The following is an 18175-nucleotide window of genomic DNA, read 5'->3' as shown; positions in this document are numbered from 1 at the left end:
AGGCTAGAAAAGGTTAAAAAAGGGGGGGTACCTAGCGAGCATACCTATTAATAGGTATACTTTGCTAGGTAGTGTTGATAACTTAGCTAATACTAGGCAGAATAAGCTAATTCTTTTTTTATTAGAAGGCGCAATACTAGGCGCTTCTATTGAATAATAGATTATGTAAGCGTATCTCTGCTAGTTAAGAAGCTATAAGCCAAAACGTAAAAAAGCATACCCTACCCATCCGCCAGCCTACTTCAAGCCTCAAGGATGCAGCGCATCAAGGTGATCGTTGATCTCCGTATCCGCGACGTGCATTGTGCAGATTGGACACTCAACAAGAGCTTTCTTCTCGACAATTATAGCGTCGTCGTCGCCCTCTATATTGAGCGGCCGTTTCTCACCTGCGCTAGAGCTGACTACAGCGTCCTTGATTGTTGTACTGGAGGAGGTTTCACCCTCTTTACCCGGAGTATCGATCATGTCGGCACCGCCATTCTTCCTTGATTTTGTAATCCAACTGTCAAGCTTGTTCTTCTGACGTCCAGCTCTCTCCTTACCGCTCAGGTTCTGGAGCTGCTTCTTCGTAAGCTCAGGCTCACCAATCTACGTGTACGTTCCTCCACATTCAGATTCGTGTCTTGCCCACCAGGCGTCTGTTTTACCAGGCGCTGGGTTCATGCTACGCTTTACTTGGCCAAAGAAAAGTGGCTGCGTCTTGCACGGTCCGTCGCACAGCGAAACGTGCGTTCGGTAGCTGTCCACCTCATCGTGGAACGAATGATAGATGGTAACCTCGTAGTTGCCGTGGTTGTTAATGGTGTCAGCGAGTGGCTGGGAGCCTGCAACATGACCGGTCCTATCGTCATTCCTCGAGTGTTTACACGATATCGTGATAAAGAAATAAGCGTGTATGGCCTTATGCAGGAGTGTGTTGGTCGTGTCAGAACGCGGACGATACTGCAACGAAGGCGTGCTCAGCTTCAGGCGAACGCGCGTGAACTTGTCGGTCGAGGGATATTTTGAAAGATCACAGATACCAGCACATCTGGAAAAAGAGTTAGCACACGTTCCATACGCGATCCTGGATGCACGTGGGTCGGCCCGGCCGTCAATCTGAAACCTTTTTCCAGGATTGCTCTGCTGAAACGGTCACAGAGGACATTTATAGTGCAACACATGGAATAAATGCTTACAGAGTCAGTCGTGGCGACCAGATCGCCTCGACTCGTGGCACCAGGGGGTTCCTGAAATACAGCTTATCGTAGTACCCGAACAGCTCGCAAATATCAACAAACGGCTCCCCAATGTTGATGATGGCGTTGATCGCATGCAGTGCGTCCAGTTGCTCTGTCGTCAGGGCGTCTAGAGCTGCGATTGCATTCAGCGCGGCATTCTCGTCCGTGATGGGCATTGGAACATTCTGCGAAGAAAGAGGCGCGTTTCAGGGTGAGCTAACGCTGATCGTTCCGGAACATCAAGCCGGTAGGGCAGGCATTGGCTGTCAGGCATGTGGCTAGAGGATGGGGATCTGGCTGTCGGTCCGCCAATTTAGGGCCTTAGCTACGTGGAATGGCCATCTGCGCCCAAGGCTCCAAGCACCGCGAATTATGCCTAGAGCCCCCTTACAGTGCGCTTTATTGCAGCCCATTCCTTTCACCGTCATTTCCCCTGACGTGCATTGCCCGCTGCCTCGAGGAATTTTGAAGGGCTCCGCGCAGTGAGAATAGCAATCACCCATATCGATGGATGACGCAGGCAAGCCCACAAACAACACGAGCATACAGCAAACACATAGACCGCACGCTCACCTCAACACCTCTGCAGCGAAAGCCTCTCGCGCACGTCCTCTATTCACCACACGCATGCGCGCACTCACAGCAAAGCCTGAACGAAATGGCGGCCGTCGACACTCAACGGTCCGCCGATCTCGTGCGCACCGCTTCGCAAACCTCGACGCTCTCCAACCCCAGGAACCGCAGCATACAGCGCGTACGGCCAAGCAAACGTGCTTCCAATACCTCTCTGAGCCGCAGCCGTAGCAGACACCCATCTCCGCCAGAGGACACTAAGAGCCTAACCTCGTTCCCCTCTTTATCGCCGAGTCCAGAGGTGTCTCCAGTACAGTCACGCATCAACGGCTGGTTTCGCGCAACGAGTGGCGTGGCAGACGAAATTGTCAAAGATGGCCACAATAGCACAGTAGCTTCGCCGGACACGGCGAAGGCTGTACCGCCGCCTGACGCTCTCAAGAGCCCTCTCCCAGCGTCCACTGTGAGGAAGGTCACCAAATCAACACAGCAGATTGTAGGCAGCTTGATGGGCGCTCCTTCTGCCAGAGACCGCTCTGCGCTTTTTGATGATACGCCGACCGAAGCTTCGAAAGTGCCTGGCAATTTGCACTTCTCCACCGACCAGAACATCAAATATGCAATTAATCAGTCGGGCGCCGTTGCTCTTATCAGGCAGCTGGCCGGCGATCTGGCGCAACGAGATGCACAGATCACTGCACTACGGCGGAGAGCTGAAGAACGTGAGCGCATCCTGAAGAAGATGTTGCAGGAATGCGAGGTTTCCAACATGGACATTGAGACTCGACTTCGTGATCTTGAGAAAAGCAGGGAGCAGCCAAATGAACTCACGAAACAAAGGACCCGAGGCGACAGTGCGCTCTCTGGTCTGCATCCGGACGACTCCATGGAAGACAGACTAGCACGGGCTATGGAGGACGAGGTCGCGCAACACCCTGACGCTCTGGGTATTGACACTGCGAGTTCAGGAACTCGGGCTGACGTAGCCTCAATCTACTCGACCGCTTCGGACGCACCGCGCGAGACAGGCAAAGCCGGGTGGAAGCTCAATCTTTGGAACAACACGAGCAGAAAGAGCAGCAGAGCTCCTTCGATTGCAAGCATGGTCGATCGAGAAGCATCGAGCTTATCAGGGCAGACCCGATCTCGAGCAAATAGTGGAGTCAAGGCACCTCGGAAAGCTCTCGCAAACGATCTCTTCATGCCCCCTGGTTCGGATAAGGGAGGCAACGCAGTCCCTGCGCTGCGGCGCCTGCAGAGTCACGATCACGGCGGCGAGGGCATGAGTCGCCGATCCTCATCAGTCTCTGTCGCTAGTTGGGCGCTGAAGATGATCGCTGGGAATACTCAGGTGGCCAACACGAAGGCTAGCACAGTCAGAGGCCGCAAGCGCACAGACTCAGAAGATGTAAACCGTACACAATCTGTGGTGTCGACACGGACCACTCAGTCTGCGAAGTCGTCTCTTGCAAATGTGCAGAAGCGAGCTCTTGGTCCAAATGGAACTATCAAGAGTCTTGCGGGGGATACACCCAAGGTTGGCTCCAGCATCGCGAGTCCGCAGCCTTCTCGTGGCATGAGCAACCTTGGTCCAGTCGAGATGGACCGGATATTGCCTGAGGACTCACGACCACCAACCTTGGTCCAGCACCACAATCGCTTTGTAGGAAGTAGCGAATACGTGACCGATCGATTTGGATTCATCTACGACCAACGCCGTAAGAAGAGGCAAAGTGAGGCTGCTGCTGCCTTAGCTCAACATAGGCGGAACAACAAAGTGCAGTCGCTTGGAGGTGGCCGATCTGCTGTCAATTTGATGGGACTTGACGAAGAGAACGAAGACCCAGCGGAAGCTACAGGTGGCGACCCCTCACGACCATCTAGTTCAGGCTCAGATGATCTGAGTAACAAACCGGTATCTAAGTCTTGGGCAGATTACCTCAAGCTTTCCACACAGCCTACCGAGCTCCTGTCCCACACACCCTCAGCTGCCCCTATTACCACTGTAACATTGGAAGTAGCCGAAGCTGATTTGTCGAACCCGAAGAGCCAGATCACGATGACCAAGCGTGGGTCCTTGCCATCGACCAGCGCCAACCCAGAACCTGCACCGACCCGTGTCTCTTCGAACCACGCTGAGCTTTCAGTCGTGACTCCTTCTGCGCCTGCAACCCCCATCAGTCTGTATCTGCCTTCTCAAACCGATCCCGTGAAATCGCTGTTGGATCAAATGAGCGAGGTCCACGACACCATCCAGAAAGAGCGAACGCAAATCTGGAATGAGTTTCAAAAGAAGTCCCGAGCCCAACAGAAGCGTGAAGGCGATGCAGCTGCAGAGAGTGGCTCAAAAGCCATGCCGGAGACTCTCCTCAATGACGGCGAGATCATTGGCATTGCCAGCCTAGGCAACAAAGGCAAGGTCGGCCGCGCCAAATGGCAAGAATTTCGACGTCTTGTTCTCGGTGGCATACCTGTCAGCTACCGAGCCAAGATCTGGGCCGAGTGCAGTGGTGCTTCCAGTCTGCGTATCCCAGGATACTATGAAGACCTTGTCAATAACGGCGAGACGGATCCATCAATCGCGACACAGATCGAGATGGACATCACACGAACACTCACCGACAACATCTTCTTCCGTACAGGACCCGGCGTGCAGAAGCTTAATGAAGTTCTGCTTGCATACTCGCGCCGCAACCCCGAGGTTGGTTATTGTCAAGGCATGAACCTCATCACCGCCTGCCTCTTGCTAATTATGCCCACCGCCGAGGATGCGTTCTGGATTTTGGCCACGATGATCGAGACCATTCTGCCTCAGAACTATTACGATCAGAACCTACTCACTTCTCGGGCTGATCAGACTGTTCTGCGCTCGTACGTAGCCGAGCTACTGCCAAGGCTGTCTGCACACCTCGATGAGCTAGAGATCGAGCTCGAAGCTCTGACATTCCAGTGGTTCCTGTCTGTGTTCACTGACTGTCTCTCTGCGGAGGCGCTCTTCCGCGTTTGGGATGTCGTACTGTGCATGCACGATGGCTCTACTTTCCTCTTCCAGATCGCCCTTGCCCTGCTCAAACTCAACGAGAAGGCGCTTCTGCAGTGCAATACACCTGCTGGCGTCTACCATTACATCAACCACCAGATGACGAATCACGCTATCTCTATCGACGGTTTGATCCAAGCGTCGGACGCTCTTGGTCGATTTGTGAAACGCAAGGACGTCGAGGATAGACGCGCACGCGCTGTCGCGGCGGAACAGGAGCTTATGAAGCAGCGCGAGGAGGCGCGAGTCGAGCGCGCCAGAAAGAGGGCAAGTAAAGCTTCGGTTACGACTGAGGAACCAAAGTCGCCTGTCACGGAAGAGGATGCAAAGTCCATCTCTGCCAGCCTCAATGCAGAGCTCTCAATGAACACGAGCCCGATGCGAACGCCACTTTCCGGTCATAGCCAACGCAGCGATGAGGAAGAAGACGCGGAGCGATTGAACCGCGAGCTTGAACTCACTGAGCGTACGCCAATGCCTATGGAGGAAGAGTTCACGTGGCGAGGATAGGAGATGGTTGACGCGTCCTGTTTACCCCCGGCCTATTTCCTTTCCTTTCTCTCACCCACATTGCATCGATTGGCGCCATACATTGACATATTGCTTTACTGCGGGAAGCACAGCATACATATACCCACTTTCCTTCCTTTCCACATTGCATGCTGCATTTCTCTCGGGCGCTAGATATCTACACCTTCCTTACTGTTTTGAGGGAACTGGACTGTTCGTCCAAGTTTTGGTTACTTTTGTAGCGAATCCCAAACGTATCGTCCTGAGTTCTTCTTAAGACCTTTTTTTGATAGGCCTGCACGCCTGGACATAATGCCAAATGAAGACAGGGGCTATATCCTGTCTTCTGATTATTGTTGAAGACTTGGACGGTCACAATCGCAGACACTGCCACTATGGAGTTTGCATATCGCCTACGTCTGACGCTGTCCGTCGTCACAACTCATAACTAGCTAGTTGCACCAACCTCCTATAGCCAACACTCGAATCCTTTCGCGTATTACGACTCTATCCGGACCGCTCCTGGGTTCTATGATTTGCTCATTGTCGTTCTCTACGCCGAACGACAAGTCCGGACCAGCTGTGGGGCGACCGCAACGTAATAGCTGATATCGAGAGTCATGGGTATCAGATGAAGGTGGCCTGTTCTTTGCACGAGCTCTTGCGCCGTCTTCGACACGACAAAAGATTTTGCCGTCATGGGCGGACGTAGTCTGTAGACACCAGTAGGACTTGGTGGAGAAGACAGTTCAGGTCAACCGTTTAGGCCGCATCTTCCAAAATACGAAGTGGGCTTCTTTCTGTCTGTCAGACTCGGACCCAGCTTTGTCATTTCGGAACACACTTAACCGTATTGTGGTCTACCGAGGCTTCGCACAGCAGTGCGAGATATCACTCAAGGATGGAGGACAGAGTTGCCAAGACACTCCCTGCACCATATAACACTTTGGCGATCAAAGCACAGTCTTGTAGAGTTTTGAAAGAAACGTAAGATCTGTAGTGGTTTCACCACGCCCTTGCCCAGAGGTTCCGACTTGCCAAAGATTATGTGCTTAGCAGACTCATGGCATTGCACAGTAGCGAAGCGCAACAACAATTACCTTGGTCATAATTCACTGCACATGATGATCTTACTCTGGTCCTGGGTCTAATGCTCGCTTAACCAAAGAAAAACCCCGCAGGTGGAATTAAAGACAGATGTCTCTCCTCTGAAGCTTATCGCACGTGCGCAGCGCTCATAGCTTGGGCCCATGATGTGTGGAAGCGAATCCCATTACCCAAGCAATCGATGATGTTGTTCTAGCACGGCTCCTGCGGTACCTCCGAATACGAACAGGCTTCAGCCGTCATCCCCGAGTCGGAATGTCTGGTCCCTTAGGTAGTCGTCGAAGCTTGACTCGATGCGCGACTGCACGAGCATGAATAAGTCCTCCATTGTGATTCCTCCCTCGACAGTATACGGAGTCCAGGCTTTGCAGCGGTAGGAAGGATCGAAGGTGAAGTCACACTCCATCGTAATGGTGTGCGCAGGCGGCTGAGATATAAGCATCTTCCTCCAAATTGCTCCTGGTAGGCCTCGTGCCGTTTTACAAAGCGCTGCAGGATCTTTGCGCCTGACGTGTTCGGTTTCGAGTGTGGTAGGGGGACTTGATGCGTCCAAAGACTGTGCAGAGCGGAACATGTTCTGAAGAATTGGGTTGAACACGACATCTTCTGCGGAAGGCTTCGTTCGCTGAAGTCTTGGTGGGTGGTTGTAGACCTTGCCAATGTCAATCCAGAATATTGGTCGCAGTTGACGCTGGACTCCTCGAAGTCTGCGTGTGTCTATGACGAGCTTGAAGACGAGCGCTGGGCCATCGCTGACGTCCTCGACGCTCGGATTGAGAAACAGTGCCTGCTGCAGTTGTGGAGATCGTGAAATGGCTGCATTCCAAGACTTTGACACACGCAGGCATCGCGCCAGGCTCCAGAAGTCCAGAGGTAACAGTATTCCCTCCAGAATCTCCGTAGGCAAGGGACCCAGGGCGGCGCATGCAGCGTCGCTGTCAGGCGAGGATGAACGACCGGCGTCATCCTGCCCCTCCAGTGCCGACTCCAAAATAGTATCGTGGTAGGTGTCTCTAAGATATCGACAAATGGATTCGGCATACGCGGCACAGCGCATTTCAAGGAACGAAAAGAAGCATAGGCACGCGCACAGGCGTGTCTACAGGGGGCACACTGCTTGAAGAACAGTCGCTCATTGATATCGCGATGGAGATGAACGCCCCAAGGCCGAGAGTAATGCAAAATGGATTAGTACATGACTGCATTGCCGCCATTGCGGCCAGAGAGGTCACTGGTGGGTCTCGGGTCATTTTGCTTTTTGTACGCTCGCCAAATGTGCGGGTGTTCCTTTCGATCCTCAGTGAGGTCTGGGAAGAGACGAAGATCGAGGAAAGATCGCCGGTGGGGAGGCGGTTTACGAAGTACGCCAGTCGAGCTGACTTAGCAGGATTTTAGCGTTATAGCGTTCACTCCGATAAGAGTTCACCGGCATACGATCTGACCAATCATCTGCACGTCTGCTCGACTTCACTGCTGCGCGTTTCTGCTCGAGTAGTACACAGCACAAAGCCGACTTGAGTACATGCATCGTCGCTCTTGCGACACAATGCACCTTTAACAGCTTGTCGCTCTTGCCTAACAGAGGCGCTCGGGCACTTACGTCACCGCGAACCCAATGCTCCATTAATGATCTGCGCCTCCACAAACATCATGGCAACATTCGACACGCTACCCCTCGAGATACTGTTCCGGGTCTTGGACTCTGTTTCGAGCCCACACGATTCGATATCCTCCTCTTTTCATCCGCTGAACAGCCTCGCCGCAGCAAACAAGCATTTCGACTCGGCAGTAGAGGAGTACACACGTGTTCTACTAAAGCAACATGCCAACTTCGCGCCCAAAAAGAAATCTAAGACTTACATAAACCGAAAGAAATGGCTCGCCGAGACTTGTCAGCTCTGCTACAAGACAAGCAAGCGGAGATCGACGCTCTGGAGCGTTTTAACATGTTGCCTGACATGTGACAAGAAGCATTTTCCGAAAGTAGTATGTCTCAAAATACACACCTCCAAGAGGCCCTAAGTAATGACTTCCAGACTATGACCAATGCCATCAATCAACACAAGCTTTCGAAGCTTGACCTCTTCACGCCAAATCGCCTGCATCCTACCCTGCCATCTCTATCCCACGGGGAGTACCCGGTCATGGGCGGTGTCGCTACCAGTGCGTTTGATCAATACGATCAAACCATTATGTGTGCTGACTATCCAGTGATCTACGAGCCAGATCTTGTTGCGCGAGGAGATTATCTCCATGGTCTGCTTGGTCTCTTAGACCACACTGACAACAGTACTGCACGTAGACGAGTCAGGCGTCATGACCTGCTGATGATGCATATGGAAGTCGCATACTCTACCGCCCGCAAGATCTGGTATCGAAAATCTCCTTCATTGAGAGAAGAAGGCAAAGCACCGGCGGTCAGAAAGAGCATGGAGACCCGAGAGAGTCGAGACGCATTCGTGCGAGATGCTCTTGCGTCAGAGCGGGCTTCACTGCATTCTCAAGGCGCGTCAGAAGATACGGCTATCGAGCTCGATTAGATCTTATGCAAGGAAAGGCTAGCATACTTTGCACACAATTTTTTCACCTCACATGACTGACGAAGGACCTTTGCGCTCTCGAGCATCATTGTTTGTAAGATCGTCTTTATGATGTGAGTTGGTAAACTTCGCGAAAATGCAATCTCTCTTTCCGCAGACACTTAGCAGAAAGCGACATGAACAGGTCGATAGCTATCCACTCCGCTCCATTGGTTCTTAAGCATAGGAGCGAAAGCTTTCCCGATTACTCTGTGCAATCCGTCATCTGTAGGTCTGACGATGAAACGAGACCTTTCATCTCGATGCGAAAATTCTTTGAAACCAATGAGCACATCGCCTTCTCGAACTTCATTGGGACTGACTCTGATAATGCATGATCGAAATTAAATACTCGAGTACTCGCCGCCGCTCTGTGTGCAATGTGAATCCAAAGCTCAAACTTTATAACCTTATTGCATATGTTGTGTCTTATGGATCGGATGCATCCAGTCTTCATGCACTCATGGACAAATCTTGAACTGAATCCTTTAGATTTCCTAGCCCGAGATATGGCTCCTTGATTCCATGGCACCTAGATCTCCCAACCTTGGCGAAGCTGGGTGGTGAATAACGCCAGCGCAGGAACGTCAGTCACATCATGGAAGCTTCGTGTCACATTGCTAATTCTCTGCATATGAAGTCGATCGAAAGAGCCGTCGTGAGTCCCAGCAGTAGACGTTCGCAGTGAACGATGAGTGCTGCTCCATATAACCTTAGGTTGGCGACAAACTCTCCGGCGGAAATGGTTCGATGGCCATACACAAAGATTGGATTGAGTGAAAGTAAACGTTCTTGAAGGGCCTCAACCCTGTTATTTTGCTTAAGAATCTCCATTCTTCCTTCTCCTTGCATACGATCACCACCTGGGCTTGCCTACTTGCACAGGAAGGCTAGCTTGATAATCCACTCAAGCCAACATGAAGAATTCGAAAGGTGGATCATACACTGAGGTTGACACATGTTACTTTCAGACTGGTGAGCGTCTACATGCACCCGCCTTTCGCTTTTTAGCCTCCATGAATTATACTCTCTTCTCTTCCATACCGTAGCTCCCATACGGGAAATCTTCCAAGCTCCCGAGGTGGCGTGCCCAACCATCGTCGATCTCACCAGGCATACCGACCTGCCTCTTGCTCTGTTTTAAATCAACTTCGGTCTGCTGCAATTGCTGCTCTTCATCTTTCTTATGCTCGCCGGTCAATCCAGCTAACACCTCCTTCTCTTTGCTCTTATACTCAATCAGCAGCTCAGGATGAGGCACCCAGACTGCCTGCATGCCAGCTCTCCTCCCTGACTCGACACCTGGAACACTGTCCTCAAATACCAGGCACTCCTCTGGCTGAATCGGCGCCTCGCCCTTAGCCTCGAGCGTCTTGTTGAGCGTGGAAAGCGCGAGGAGGTAAATGTCCGGCGCCGGCTTGCCACGACCAGCAGGTATCCTCGGATCATCACCGAGGACCTGATGTTCAAGCTCGAAGTTCTGGAAGAGGTCACCGAGGTGCTCGCTCTTGATCTTGAAGTTGGTCTTGTTGCTGCTCGTTGCCAATGCCATGTGTACGCCCCGCTTCTTCAATCCCACCAGCAGGTCCATCACACCTGGTAGCGGCTTGGTATTTGGGAACAGTTTCACTTGAAGCTCTCTCTGCTCCCTGAAGAACTGCTCCTGATCAATAGGAAGTTGCGCCCACGAGTGGAAGATCTGGCCGGCTTGAGGGCCCGGACGTCCTTGTAGTTGTGCCTTAATGGACCATGGTAGTTTTGGCTTTCCGTAGCGGGCAAGGATTGTGTTTGTGATGTCTGTGTAAATGTCTTCCGAGTCAATGAGCAATCCGTCCATATCGAACAGCGCTGCGCGAACGCGTGGTAGTGGGGTAGTCCTATGGTTGTTAGCATTCGTGAACAGTGACTGTGGCAGTCGGGTATTCGAATCACATACTGTGAGCTCATATTCAAAGATTCTCGAAAGCTTGAGGTGTCTGTGGATAATGTTGATACTGCGACGTATATTTCCCCAAAAGTGACTCGCAACCTTGTGAACCGCGGCCAGCCGTTAGCGCGTTCGGGATTCGATCGACGTCATTCGAAAACAACTTTTCGACCTCACCTACCCACGTAGTCATGCCTACCAGAGAAGCCGAGCCCGTCACAAAGGCCAAAACCGACGCTACCTACACACCGCAGATCTTCTCTCCAAAAGAAGAAACACAGCTCCTCGAGGAGTCTAATATCGAAAAGACGTCCGCGAACAAGACGTTCACGTCAGGCGACTACAACACCGCGATCCAAGGTTACGAAAAAGCCCTCGCTGTTTGCCCTGGGTATCTTGAATATGATATCGCTGTCCTCCGCTCGAACATCTCCGCATGTCACATCAAGCTCGAAGAGTGGAAGGAGGCCATTGAATCGGCGACAAAGGCACTCGACGCACTAGATAGAGTTGATCCACCAGCGGTCAAAGAGACAGACGAAAATGGACGAGGAGAGCTGGCAGGCAGGGTCAGCGAAATCGACGATAGCACAGAGATACTTCTCGAAGCCCTCACGCGTACAAGACACAGCATCAACGATGTATACAAGTTGCGTACGAAAGCGCTCTTGAGGCGCGCAAAAGCACGTCGTGAGGTTGGTGGCTGGGCATCGTTGCAAGGGTCGCTGGAAGACTATCAGACACTATCGAAATCGCCGCATCAGTTGTCTAGCTTAGATCAGAAGGCTGTACAGGATGCGATAAGAATGTTGCCTACGGAACTGAACACGACAAAGGATAAGGAGATGGCTGAAATGATGGGCAATTTGAAGAAGCTGGGGAATGGTATTTTGAAGCCATTTGGGCTGAGCACGGACAACTTTCAGTTCACACAAGATTCGAAATCGGGGGGTTACAGCATGAACTTTAACCAGAACCCTGGAAAGTAAAATGTCATTATGTAAAAGTGCTTGCATTTGAGCTTTTCAGTTTGGTAGATTTGTTGGATATATGGCGATCTACCTGAGATACCCTAGACTGGAAGTCTTCAGAATGGCATGTACCATGCATAATGCTGAACTCCCCTGCGTCTCTTTCAAACAACTCATGTCCTTCTGTCACACATACGAAGTCTCGTGAGATTCGCTCAGCTCTTCAGAGCCTCAAGTCTACCACGCATTTGTGCAAGCATCTCTGCCTGATCGTCCTCCTCTTCCTCCTCTTCTGGATGTGCCACAGATGGCAGCTCCTCCTCTTTCACTTTGCTCGCCGGTAACCTGTCCTTCAGGATATCTGACAGAACCTTGTCGACCTCCTCTTCTGCCTCCCCGTCCTCCTCAAGACCATCGGTGTCCATGAGGGTGTCGTCTACCATCTCCTCAATGATGCCAGCTTTCATGAGTTCAGACGAGAGCTTGCGCATAGTGCCTGTCAGCTCTGGCAACCTGACCAAGGAGTTCACATCCTTCATGATCCCTGTGCTTGCCTTAATGCTGCCCTCGATCTTGCGTACGGAGAAGGCCTCGTTGACCTGCATCTGCACGGAGTTGAGTTGCGCTTTGCTTGTATGTAAACGGCTACTCTGTTTTCGTACGCGAATCAGCTCTCGAGCAAAGATTCGCACCTCCTGATTCGCCTGCTTGGCCATGGAGGGGTTTCTTTGTGCGCGCTTGGAGGATTGGAGGATGAGGGTTTTCGTCTTCTGCTCGGTCATCTTGAGGCCTTGAATGTCGCGGTCCAGCTTGCGCACGTTCTGTCGTACGAGGGCATTGCATTTCCGCTTCTACCGGGTTGTTAGATGATTTCCAAGAACCTGGCTCGCGTTGCGCGTACCTGCTCTTCAGGTGTGGGTTTCCACAGAAGACCACGGATGGCCTCCATGGCGCAGTTTCAGGCTACCGAAGTTGTCTATGTCGTGTGGTATCGGGCAGTTGTAGGCCCAGCGTCCGGCGCCGAATGCGCAATGAGGGAGTTTGGTCACAGTCGAGGGGGTGCACCTCACAGGCTCACTCAAGGAGATTATTGACACTGTCTTTACAGTATGACAGTAGAGAGCGTTGGTCACAGCGCGGCTGCGGCTGCGCGGTGGTCGACGTGCAAGGGTGAAGTCCGCAATGGTGGTGCCTTGGTTTACGACAGATGCCGGCGCTCGCTCGGGCCAGTTCAGTGACCTCACGTTTCGCGGGGCAGGTACCGGTACATCCCACTGGGTGATGGCCACCAGAGCAACAGCAACGCCTCACAACAACTGCTTCAACACCGCCTGCCTCACTCGCAGCTTTCGACCAGCTCGTTGACAAACGAGAAGCTCCATACCCATCTTGTGATTGTCCGGCTGCAGTTTGCTAGCAGATACTAACCACAAAACTGGGGCTGAAGCTCGTCCTTCTACAGCTTCCATTGCTTTCTACGCTAGTCTCTCCACAACATCGCATTTCTTCCGTCTTCTCGACCTTGACTTTACAGCTACACGACTCCGTCATACAACACATAAAGCATTCTGCTTCACGCAACTTCGATACCTATTTCACGCCTGCACATTCACATCCACAATCATGTCCACACCTACCGTCACACCCGAAGGTAAGTGACAGCCTTATCGACACTCCAGTTGTCCCCCTCAACAGCGCTGGACAAGCTTGCTGTCGAATGGCAGCACGGCAATTGACAGACGCGAAAGCTGGAGCTACCTTCTCAGCATCGCACGCTAACTCGGCGCAGTCACCTGGGCTCAGCGCTCGTCCGCTGACGACGCCGAGAGAAACTACGTCTTCCTCACCATTGTCGCCGCCGATGTCCCAGAGTCCGACCTGAAACTCGAACTGCAACCCACAAAGCTCAGCTTCAAGGGTACTTCAACATCGAAAAAGGTCACCTACGCTGTTGATCTTGAGTTCTTCGCCGAGATTGACCCCAAGGAGTCCAAGATCCAACATAGCGGTCGCGATGTCACACTCGTCCTCCGCAAGAAGGAGCTCAAGGAGGAGTTCTGGCCGCGTCTGCTCAAGGACAAGGCGAAGGTTCACTTCCTGAAGACCAACTTTGACAAGGTCAGTAACATCCATGCAACGTAGTAGCCGAATTAGGCGCTCAAGTGCAAGAGCACGGCGCTAATGCTGCACAGTGGGTCGATGAGGACGAGCAGGACGAGGCTCCCGCCGACGACGAGATGATGAACCAGATGAATCCCATGGGCGGCGGCGACGGTGGCTTCGGTGGCATCGACTTCTCCAAGCTCGGCGCAGCTCAGGGCATGGGCGGCCTCCCAGGAATGGGTGGCATGCCCGGCATGGAAGGACTCGAGGGCGATGACAGCGACGACGACGATGAGGACATGCCCGAGCTTGAGGACGACGAGGCCAGCAAGAACAAGCCCCCCGTCGCCGTCGCCGCCGCATCTGGCGACAAACCCAAGATTGAGGAGGTCGCATAAATGTTTGATACCCTCGCTACGACTGAATGACACGAAAAGTGGAGGCAGTGAGTTTACGACTGTACGGCGCTATGGCATATCTGGGCGATGTTTTGTTCGGGATATGACTTAGCATGAAGGCGGCGTATATTGGGAGCGCTGCGCAGACTCCGACGAGCCTTGCACGGGTATACAATTGATGACTTCTACATGACAGATGAATCAAACGATACTCCATTATATTCTCGACCAATCTTGGCTCTTATCTATAAGTGGCTGTGGTATCAATCGCTCATAACAGAATACCTCCCAGATAATTTCGCTTTTTGTTCCACCATCAATGACAAATTACCATGGACATCCTAACTCCTAATCGCCCCGGATGATCTTGCCAACAAACTTCAACTCCCACTCCGCAGGATTGTTGCCCACGAACTTTGCATTGGCTCGCTCTTCGAGCGTCTGCGTCGTAACAGCAATACCCTCGTACCACTCCCGGATCGTCTCATCCACATCGTCACCCCACATAACCAACATCCCATCCGTGCTGCGCGGGATCGGCTTCGGTGGTACACCGCGCATCTTGAGTAACATATTTAGAATATCGCTGAATCTTTCACCCTGCTGCGAGAAAGACGCCGCAGGCTTATCGAGCGGCCATTTGGGATGTCTGGCAGATTGAAAGCCCATCGTCAGCTCAGAAGGGGACTGCAAGGCAGAAGGCAGAAACTCGTCAACTTTGGAAGCTGATTCGGTGTGCAAAGGCTCTGCTGCTGCTGGTACTTCCCAGGTCCGGAAGAGCCAGCACATGCGCTCCACGCTGGTGAGTAGGATAACAGCGACGAGAAAGGTTTCGAATGCATTCTGTTGTTGACGCTGTAAGAGCCGGCGTTCGAGATCGTTCATTACGACTCGGGCGACGCATGCGGCGCGCTTTTCGGTAGCACCCATCAATTGCTTTTTGATGAGGTTGTAAGATGTGGGGTGTGCGAGCTCAGTGATGGGAGAGCGGGAGGCGTCTTCCATATCTGATGGGGAAAGCGTTGGTGCCGAGAGTGTTGGTGGTAGAGAGGGGTTCGAGAATATATGCCAGTGCAGGTTGCGAGACGTAAGCATGCGGGTGTAGTGCCAGAGCTCCATAACCTTTGCTAACAGACCATCTTGGTTCGATGAGGCTAGCCTCAGTGCTGTCTGCTGTGTTGTTTTCATGAATGCTGAATCCTCTGACGTGAGAAAGTCATTGCCAATCTTCTTCATATAGAGATCCAGCTTGCCGCTGATGTCATCCTCTTGATCTATGATTTCAAGATCTGGAGTACGGACTGCAGCGAAGATTGCAGGATCGATATCAGCATTTTGAGTTGCTTGACTATGGTGGCATTTTAAAGGGGTGAAAGTGGAAAAGATGCCAGATGTGGGGAAATGCGATGCCTCGATGCGACCCGGGGTCTGATCCAGGCGTATTTGTCCCTTAGCTGCGGTGGTAGCATGGTACGCCAGTACGCCATGTAGACCGGCCGAATAGAGATTGAATTCCTCGGCGATGCGTGTTCTGATGCAAGGCTGCTTCCATAATCGCGCGCTTTCAACGTTCTGGCATGTGTTGCAGGGGTTGTCCCCAGAGCATGGTTTCTTCAACATTCGGCATCGAATGCAGGCGCCTCGTTTGCGAACTTCTTGCACCTCTTTTCGGCGAGTGTCGGTAAAGCGACCGCGAACCTTGGGCTTCGCAGGCTTCTGGTGGATGCTGAAGTCGGTCGTGAAGTGCGTCTGGGTATTTGGGTTGATTGCAATCGACCGTGGCTGAGGAATTTTCTGGTGACTTTCCTCCTTTGGCAATAGCTGATCCTTACTGTGGTCTTGCAGTAGCGGGTCTAGAGGGTGAGGCTGAAGATTAGGCCATTGCGGGCGCTGAAAGCCCATGCCGTTGTGGGCAAGACTGAGGTCCGAGTCCATGGTCATGCTATTGGCGAGTGGCATGAGGTCGTTAGCCGCGGAAGCCGCCATAACCAGTGAGGGCACCATTTGCGCCATCGAGCCAGAGCTCGACAATGGCATGTGGCTCATGTGGGGTGAGTTTGTAGGCGAATGGTGCAGAGGGCCATTGAACTGATACATCGACGGCAGAGCCGGCGCCCCGGACATATCCATGGCTTGAGACAGCCCGCTTAAGTCTGTTCCTTCAGTCCTGTCATCTTGTATCCATTCGTCCAGCAATTCCCCATGCCCTGTATTGTGTTGCAATTGCTGCAGAGGCGGTCCTCGCTGCTGTTGCTGGTCGATTGGACGTTTGCCGGAGAGGTCCAGATGCTGTCGCGAAACTTCTGCAAGCGTCTCAAGCGCAGACAGTTGTTTCGAAGGTGTAAACGGGAGATTGACCCTCTGACCATTGTGCACTGGGCCGGGCGCATTCTGGATCGTCTGCATGTTCTCGGGGAGAGGCAGCTCGTGAAACTGCAGCAGCGCCCGCTGGCGGTCGCGCAGAGGTAGTGCCGGACATTTCTTGACCAGGTGGTTCGTGAGGCTGTCTATACGGCCTTTGGGAAACTATGCGCGTGGTCAGTTGGCGGTACGTTTCTTTTTCAGATTTGGTTGGTCGTACCTTTTCACCGCATGATTTGCACGTGTGTTGATAGCGATTGCTCGCGTCTTCGAGCTTGGGCCCGCGCTCAAAGTACTCGAGAATGAGCTGATTTGGCCGGCTGCAGTTTTATCAGCAATTGCGCGTTGCGAAGGGGCGGCGGGGAACTTGCCGACCCATTTTGTCAATTGTCGACGGATCAGTGGACGTTGGCGGTGAGTTGAGCGGTGGCTACCGTGTCCACCGGGTCAATGCACGCACCGGGTCAATGCACGAATTCGGCACACCTCAACACCACAAAAATGATGCTATATAGCAACCCACAATAGTAATCGATAAGTAAATTCTTGGTAGAGGCATCTGTAGCCCTAAGCGACAATGTTTCCAGTTTTAAATTAATAGTTTTGTGTAGCAACGCGGCCGCTGCGGGTGGTGTGAGTGCGAGGTGCAGGTGCAGGCACCTCTACTACAACACCACTCCGCGCACTCGCAGCACGCCTCTAAGGCTTCTGAGACTTCTTCTAAGGCTTATTTGATGCTTTGCGCTTACCTAGTTGAGGTAATTGTATAGCTTTTGCTGCGTTGCGCTCTTGTTTCTTGCGCTCATTTTCTGCCTCTGCCTTACCGTGGCCGTGCGCCCGATGAGCCAGTTCAGCCGATGAGCCACCCCAACGAGATATTGACAGTAGGAAAATGAAGCTGTAGAGCCACACCCAAAATGTGTTATTGCAAGAAACGTTAACGTACCTCACGGGCGAGTGGCCGGCCCGGGCGAGTGACCGGATTTTGCTAAGACCACACCAAACTTCAACTTCTCTTGCATATTACAGCAAGTTACTGCAAGTTACTATAACTTATAGTATACAGCACTAGTCTACAGTATCTTGTACATCTTTTATGCACGTTCGCGCGTTATACCCTGCCTTACTACACCTACTAGGCTGGCGGATGGGTAGGGTATGCTTTTTTACGTTTTGGCTTATAGCTTCTTAACTAGCAGAGATACGCTTACATAATCTATAATTTAATAGAAGCGCCTAGTATTGCGCCTTCTAATAAAAAAAGAATTAGCTTATTCTACCTAGTATTAGCTAAGTTATTAACACTACCTAGCAAAGTATACCTATTAATAGGTATGCTTGCTAGGTACCCCCCCTTTTTTAACCTTTTCTAGCCTCTAGCTT

The 18175-nt window shown here is 52.1% G+C and overlaps 9 protein-coding genes across 9 annotated transcripts; 4 read left to right on the top strand and 5 right to left on the bottom strand.

The window, feature by feature from the left end:
• Nucleotides 1-175: 175 nt before the first annotated feature.
• M421DRAFT_425248 (uncharacterized protein) lies at nt 176-1469 on the bottom strand. Its single transcript, XM_033594018.1, has 2 exons — nt 1182-1469; nt 176-1033 (listed from the first exon to the last, which is right to left on the bottom strand). Exons 1-2 carry the CDS (start codon nt 1397-1399, stop codon nt 592-594), a joined length of 660 nt encoding a protein of 219 aa, XP_033444169.1. The 5' UTR covers nt 1400-1469; the 3' UTR covers nt 176-591.
• Nucleotides 1470-1881: 412 nt separating this feature from the next.
• On the top strand, nt 1882-5346 carry M421DRAFT_95742 (RUN and TBC1 domain-containing protein; the record flags this gene model as incomplete). Its single annotated transcript, XM_033598337.1, has 1 exon — nt 1882-5346. The coding sequence occupies one exon, from the start codon at nt 1882-1884 to the stop codon at nt 5344-5346; it is 3465 nt and encodes a 1154-aa protein (XP_033444168.1).
• Nucleotides 5347-6685: 1339 nt separating this feature from the next.
• On the bottom strand, nt 6686-7510 carry M421DRAFT_9210 (uncharacterized protein; the record flags this gene model as incomplete). Its single annotated transcript, XM_033598008.1, has 1 exon — nt 6686-7510. One exon carries the CDS (start codon nt 7508-7510, stop codon nt 6686-6688), a length of 825 nt encoding a protein of 274 aa, XP_033444167.1.
• Nucleotides 7511-7912: 402 nt separating this feature from the next.
• Nucleotides 7913-9059, top strand: M421DRAFT_425245 (uncharacterized protein). Its single transcript, XM_033594017.1, has 3 exons — nt 7913-8439; nt 8490-8616; nt 8665-9059. The coding sequence occupies exons 1-3, from the start codon at nt 8104-8106 to the stop codon at nt 8991-8993; spliced, it is 792 nt and encodes a 263-aa protein (XP_033444166.1). The 5' UTR covers nt 7913-8103; the 3' UTR covers nt 8994-9059.
• A 994-nt stretch (nt 9060-10053) lies between these two features.
• Nucleotides 10054-10979, bottom strand: M421DRAFT_9208 (HAD-like protein; the record flags this gene model as incomplete). Its single annotated transcript, XM_033598006.1, has 2 exons — nt 10054-10909; nt 10969-10979. The coding sequence occupies 2 exons, from the start codon at nt 10977-10979 to the stop codon at nt 10054-10056; spliced, it is 867 nt and encodes a 288-aa protein (XP_033444165.1).
• A 171-nt stretch (nt 10980-11150) lies between these two features.
• On the top strand, nt 11151-11948 carry M421DRAFT_9207 (uncharacterized protein; the record flags this gene model as incomplete). Its single annotated transcript, XM_033598005.1, has 1 exon — nt 11151-11948. The coding sequence occupies one exon, from the start codon at nt 11151-11153 to the stop codon at nt 11946-11948; it is 798 nt and encodes a 265-aa protein (XP_033444164.1).
• M421DRAFT_301104 (charged multivesicular body protein 3) lies at nt 11870-12995 on the bottom strand. Its single transcript, XM_033589103.1, has 2 exons — nt 12832-12995; nt 11870-12781 (listed from the first exon to the last, which is right to left on the bottom strand). The coding sequence occupies exons 1-2, from the start codon at nt 12877-12879 to the stop codon at nt 12146-12148; spliced, it is 684 nt and encodes a 227-aa protein (XP_033444163.1). The 5' UTR covers nt 12880-12995; the 3' UTR covers nt 11870-12145.
• Nucleotides 12996-13259: 264 nt separating this feature from the next.
• On the top strand, nt 13260-14723 carry M421DRAFT_425243 (HSP20-like chaperone). The gene is made up of 3 exons (XM_033594016.1): nt 13260-13581; nt 13720-14048; nt 14123-14723. Exons 1-3 carry the CDS (start codon nt 13554-13556, stop codon nt 14429-14431), a joined length of 666 nt encoding a protein of 221 aa, XP_033444162.1. The 5' UTR covers nt 13260-13553; the 3' UTR covers nt 14432-14723.
• A 56-nt stretch (nt 14724-14779) lies between these two features.
• Nucleotides 14780-17171, bottom strand: M421DRAFT_104088 (uncharacterized protein; the record flags this gene model as incomplete). Its single annotated transcript, XM_033586979.1, has 3 exons — nt 14780-16957; nt 17013-17112; nt 17164-17171. 3 exons carry the CDS (start codon nt 17169-17171, stop codon nt 14780-14782), a joined length of 2286 nt encoding a protein of 761 aa, XP_033444161.1.
• Nucleotides 17172-18175: the final 1004 nt, after the last annotated feature.

Source organism: Didymella exigua (assembly GCF_010094145.1).
Source record: "Didymella exigua CBS 183.55 unplaced genomic scaffold M421scaffold_44, whole genome shotgun sequence".
Lineage (NCBI taxonomy): Eukaryota > Fungi > Ascomycota > Dothideomycetes > Pleosporales > Didymellaceae > Didymella > Didymella exigua.
This window is presented reverse-complemented; position numbering and strand designations above follow the sequence as displayed.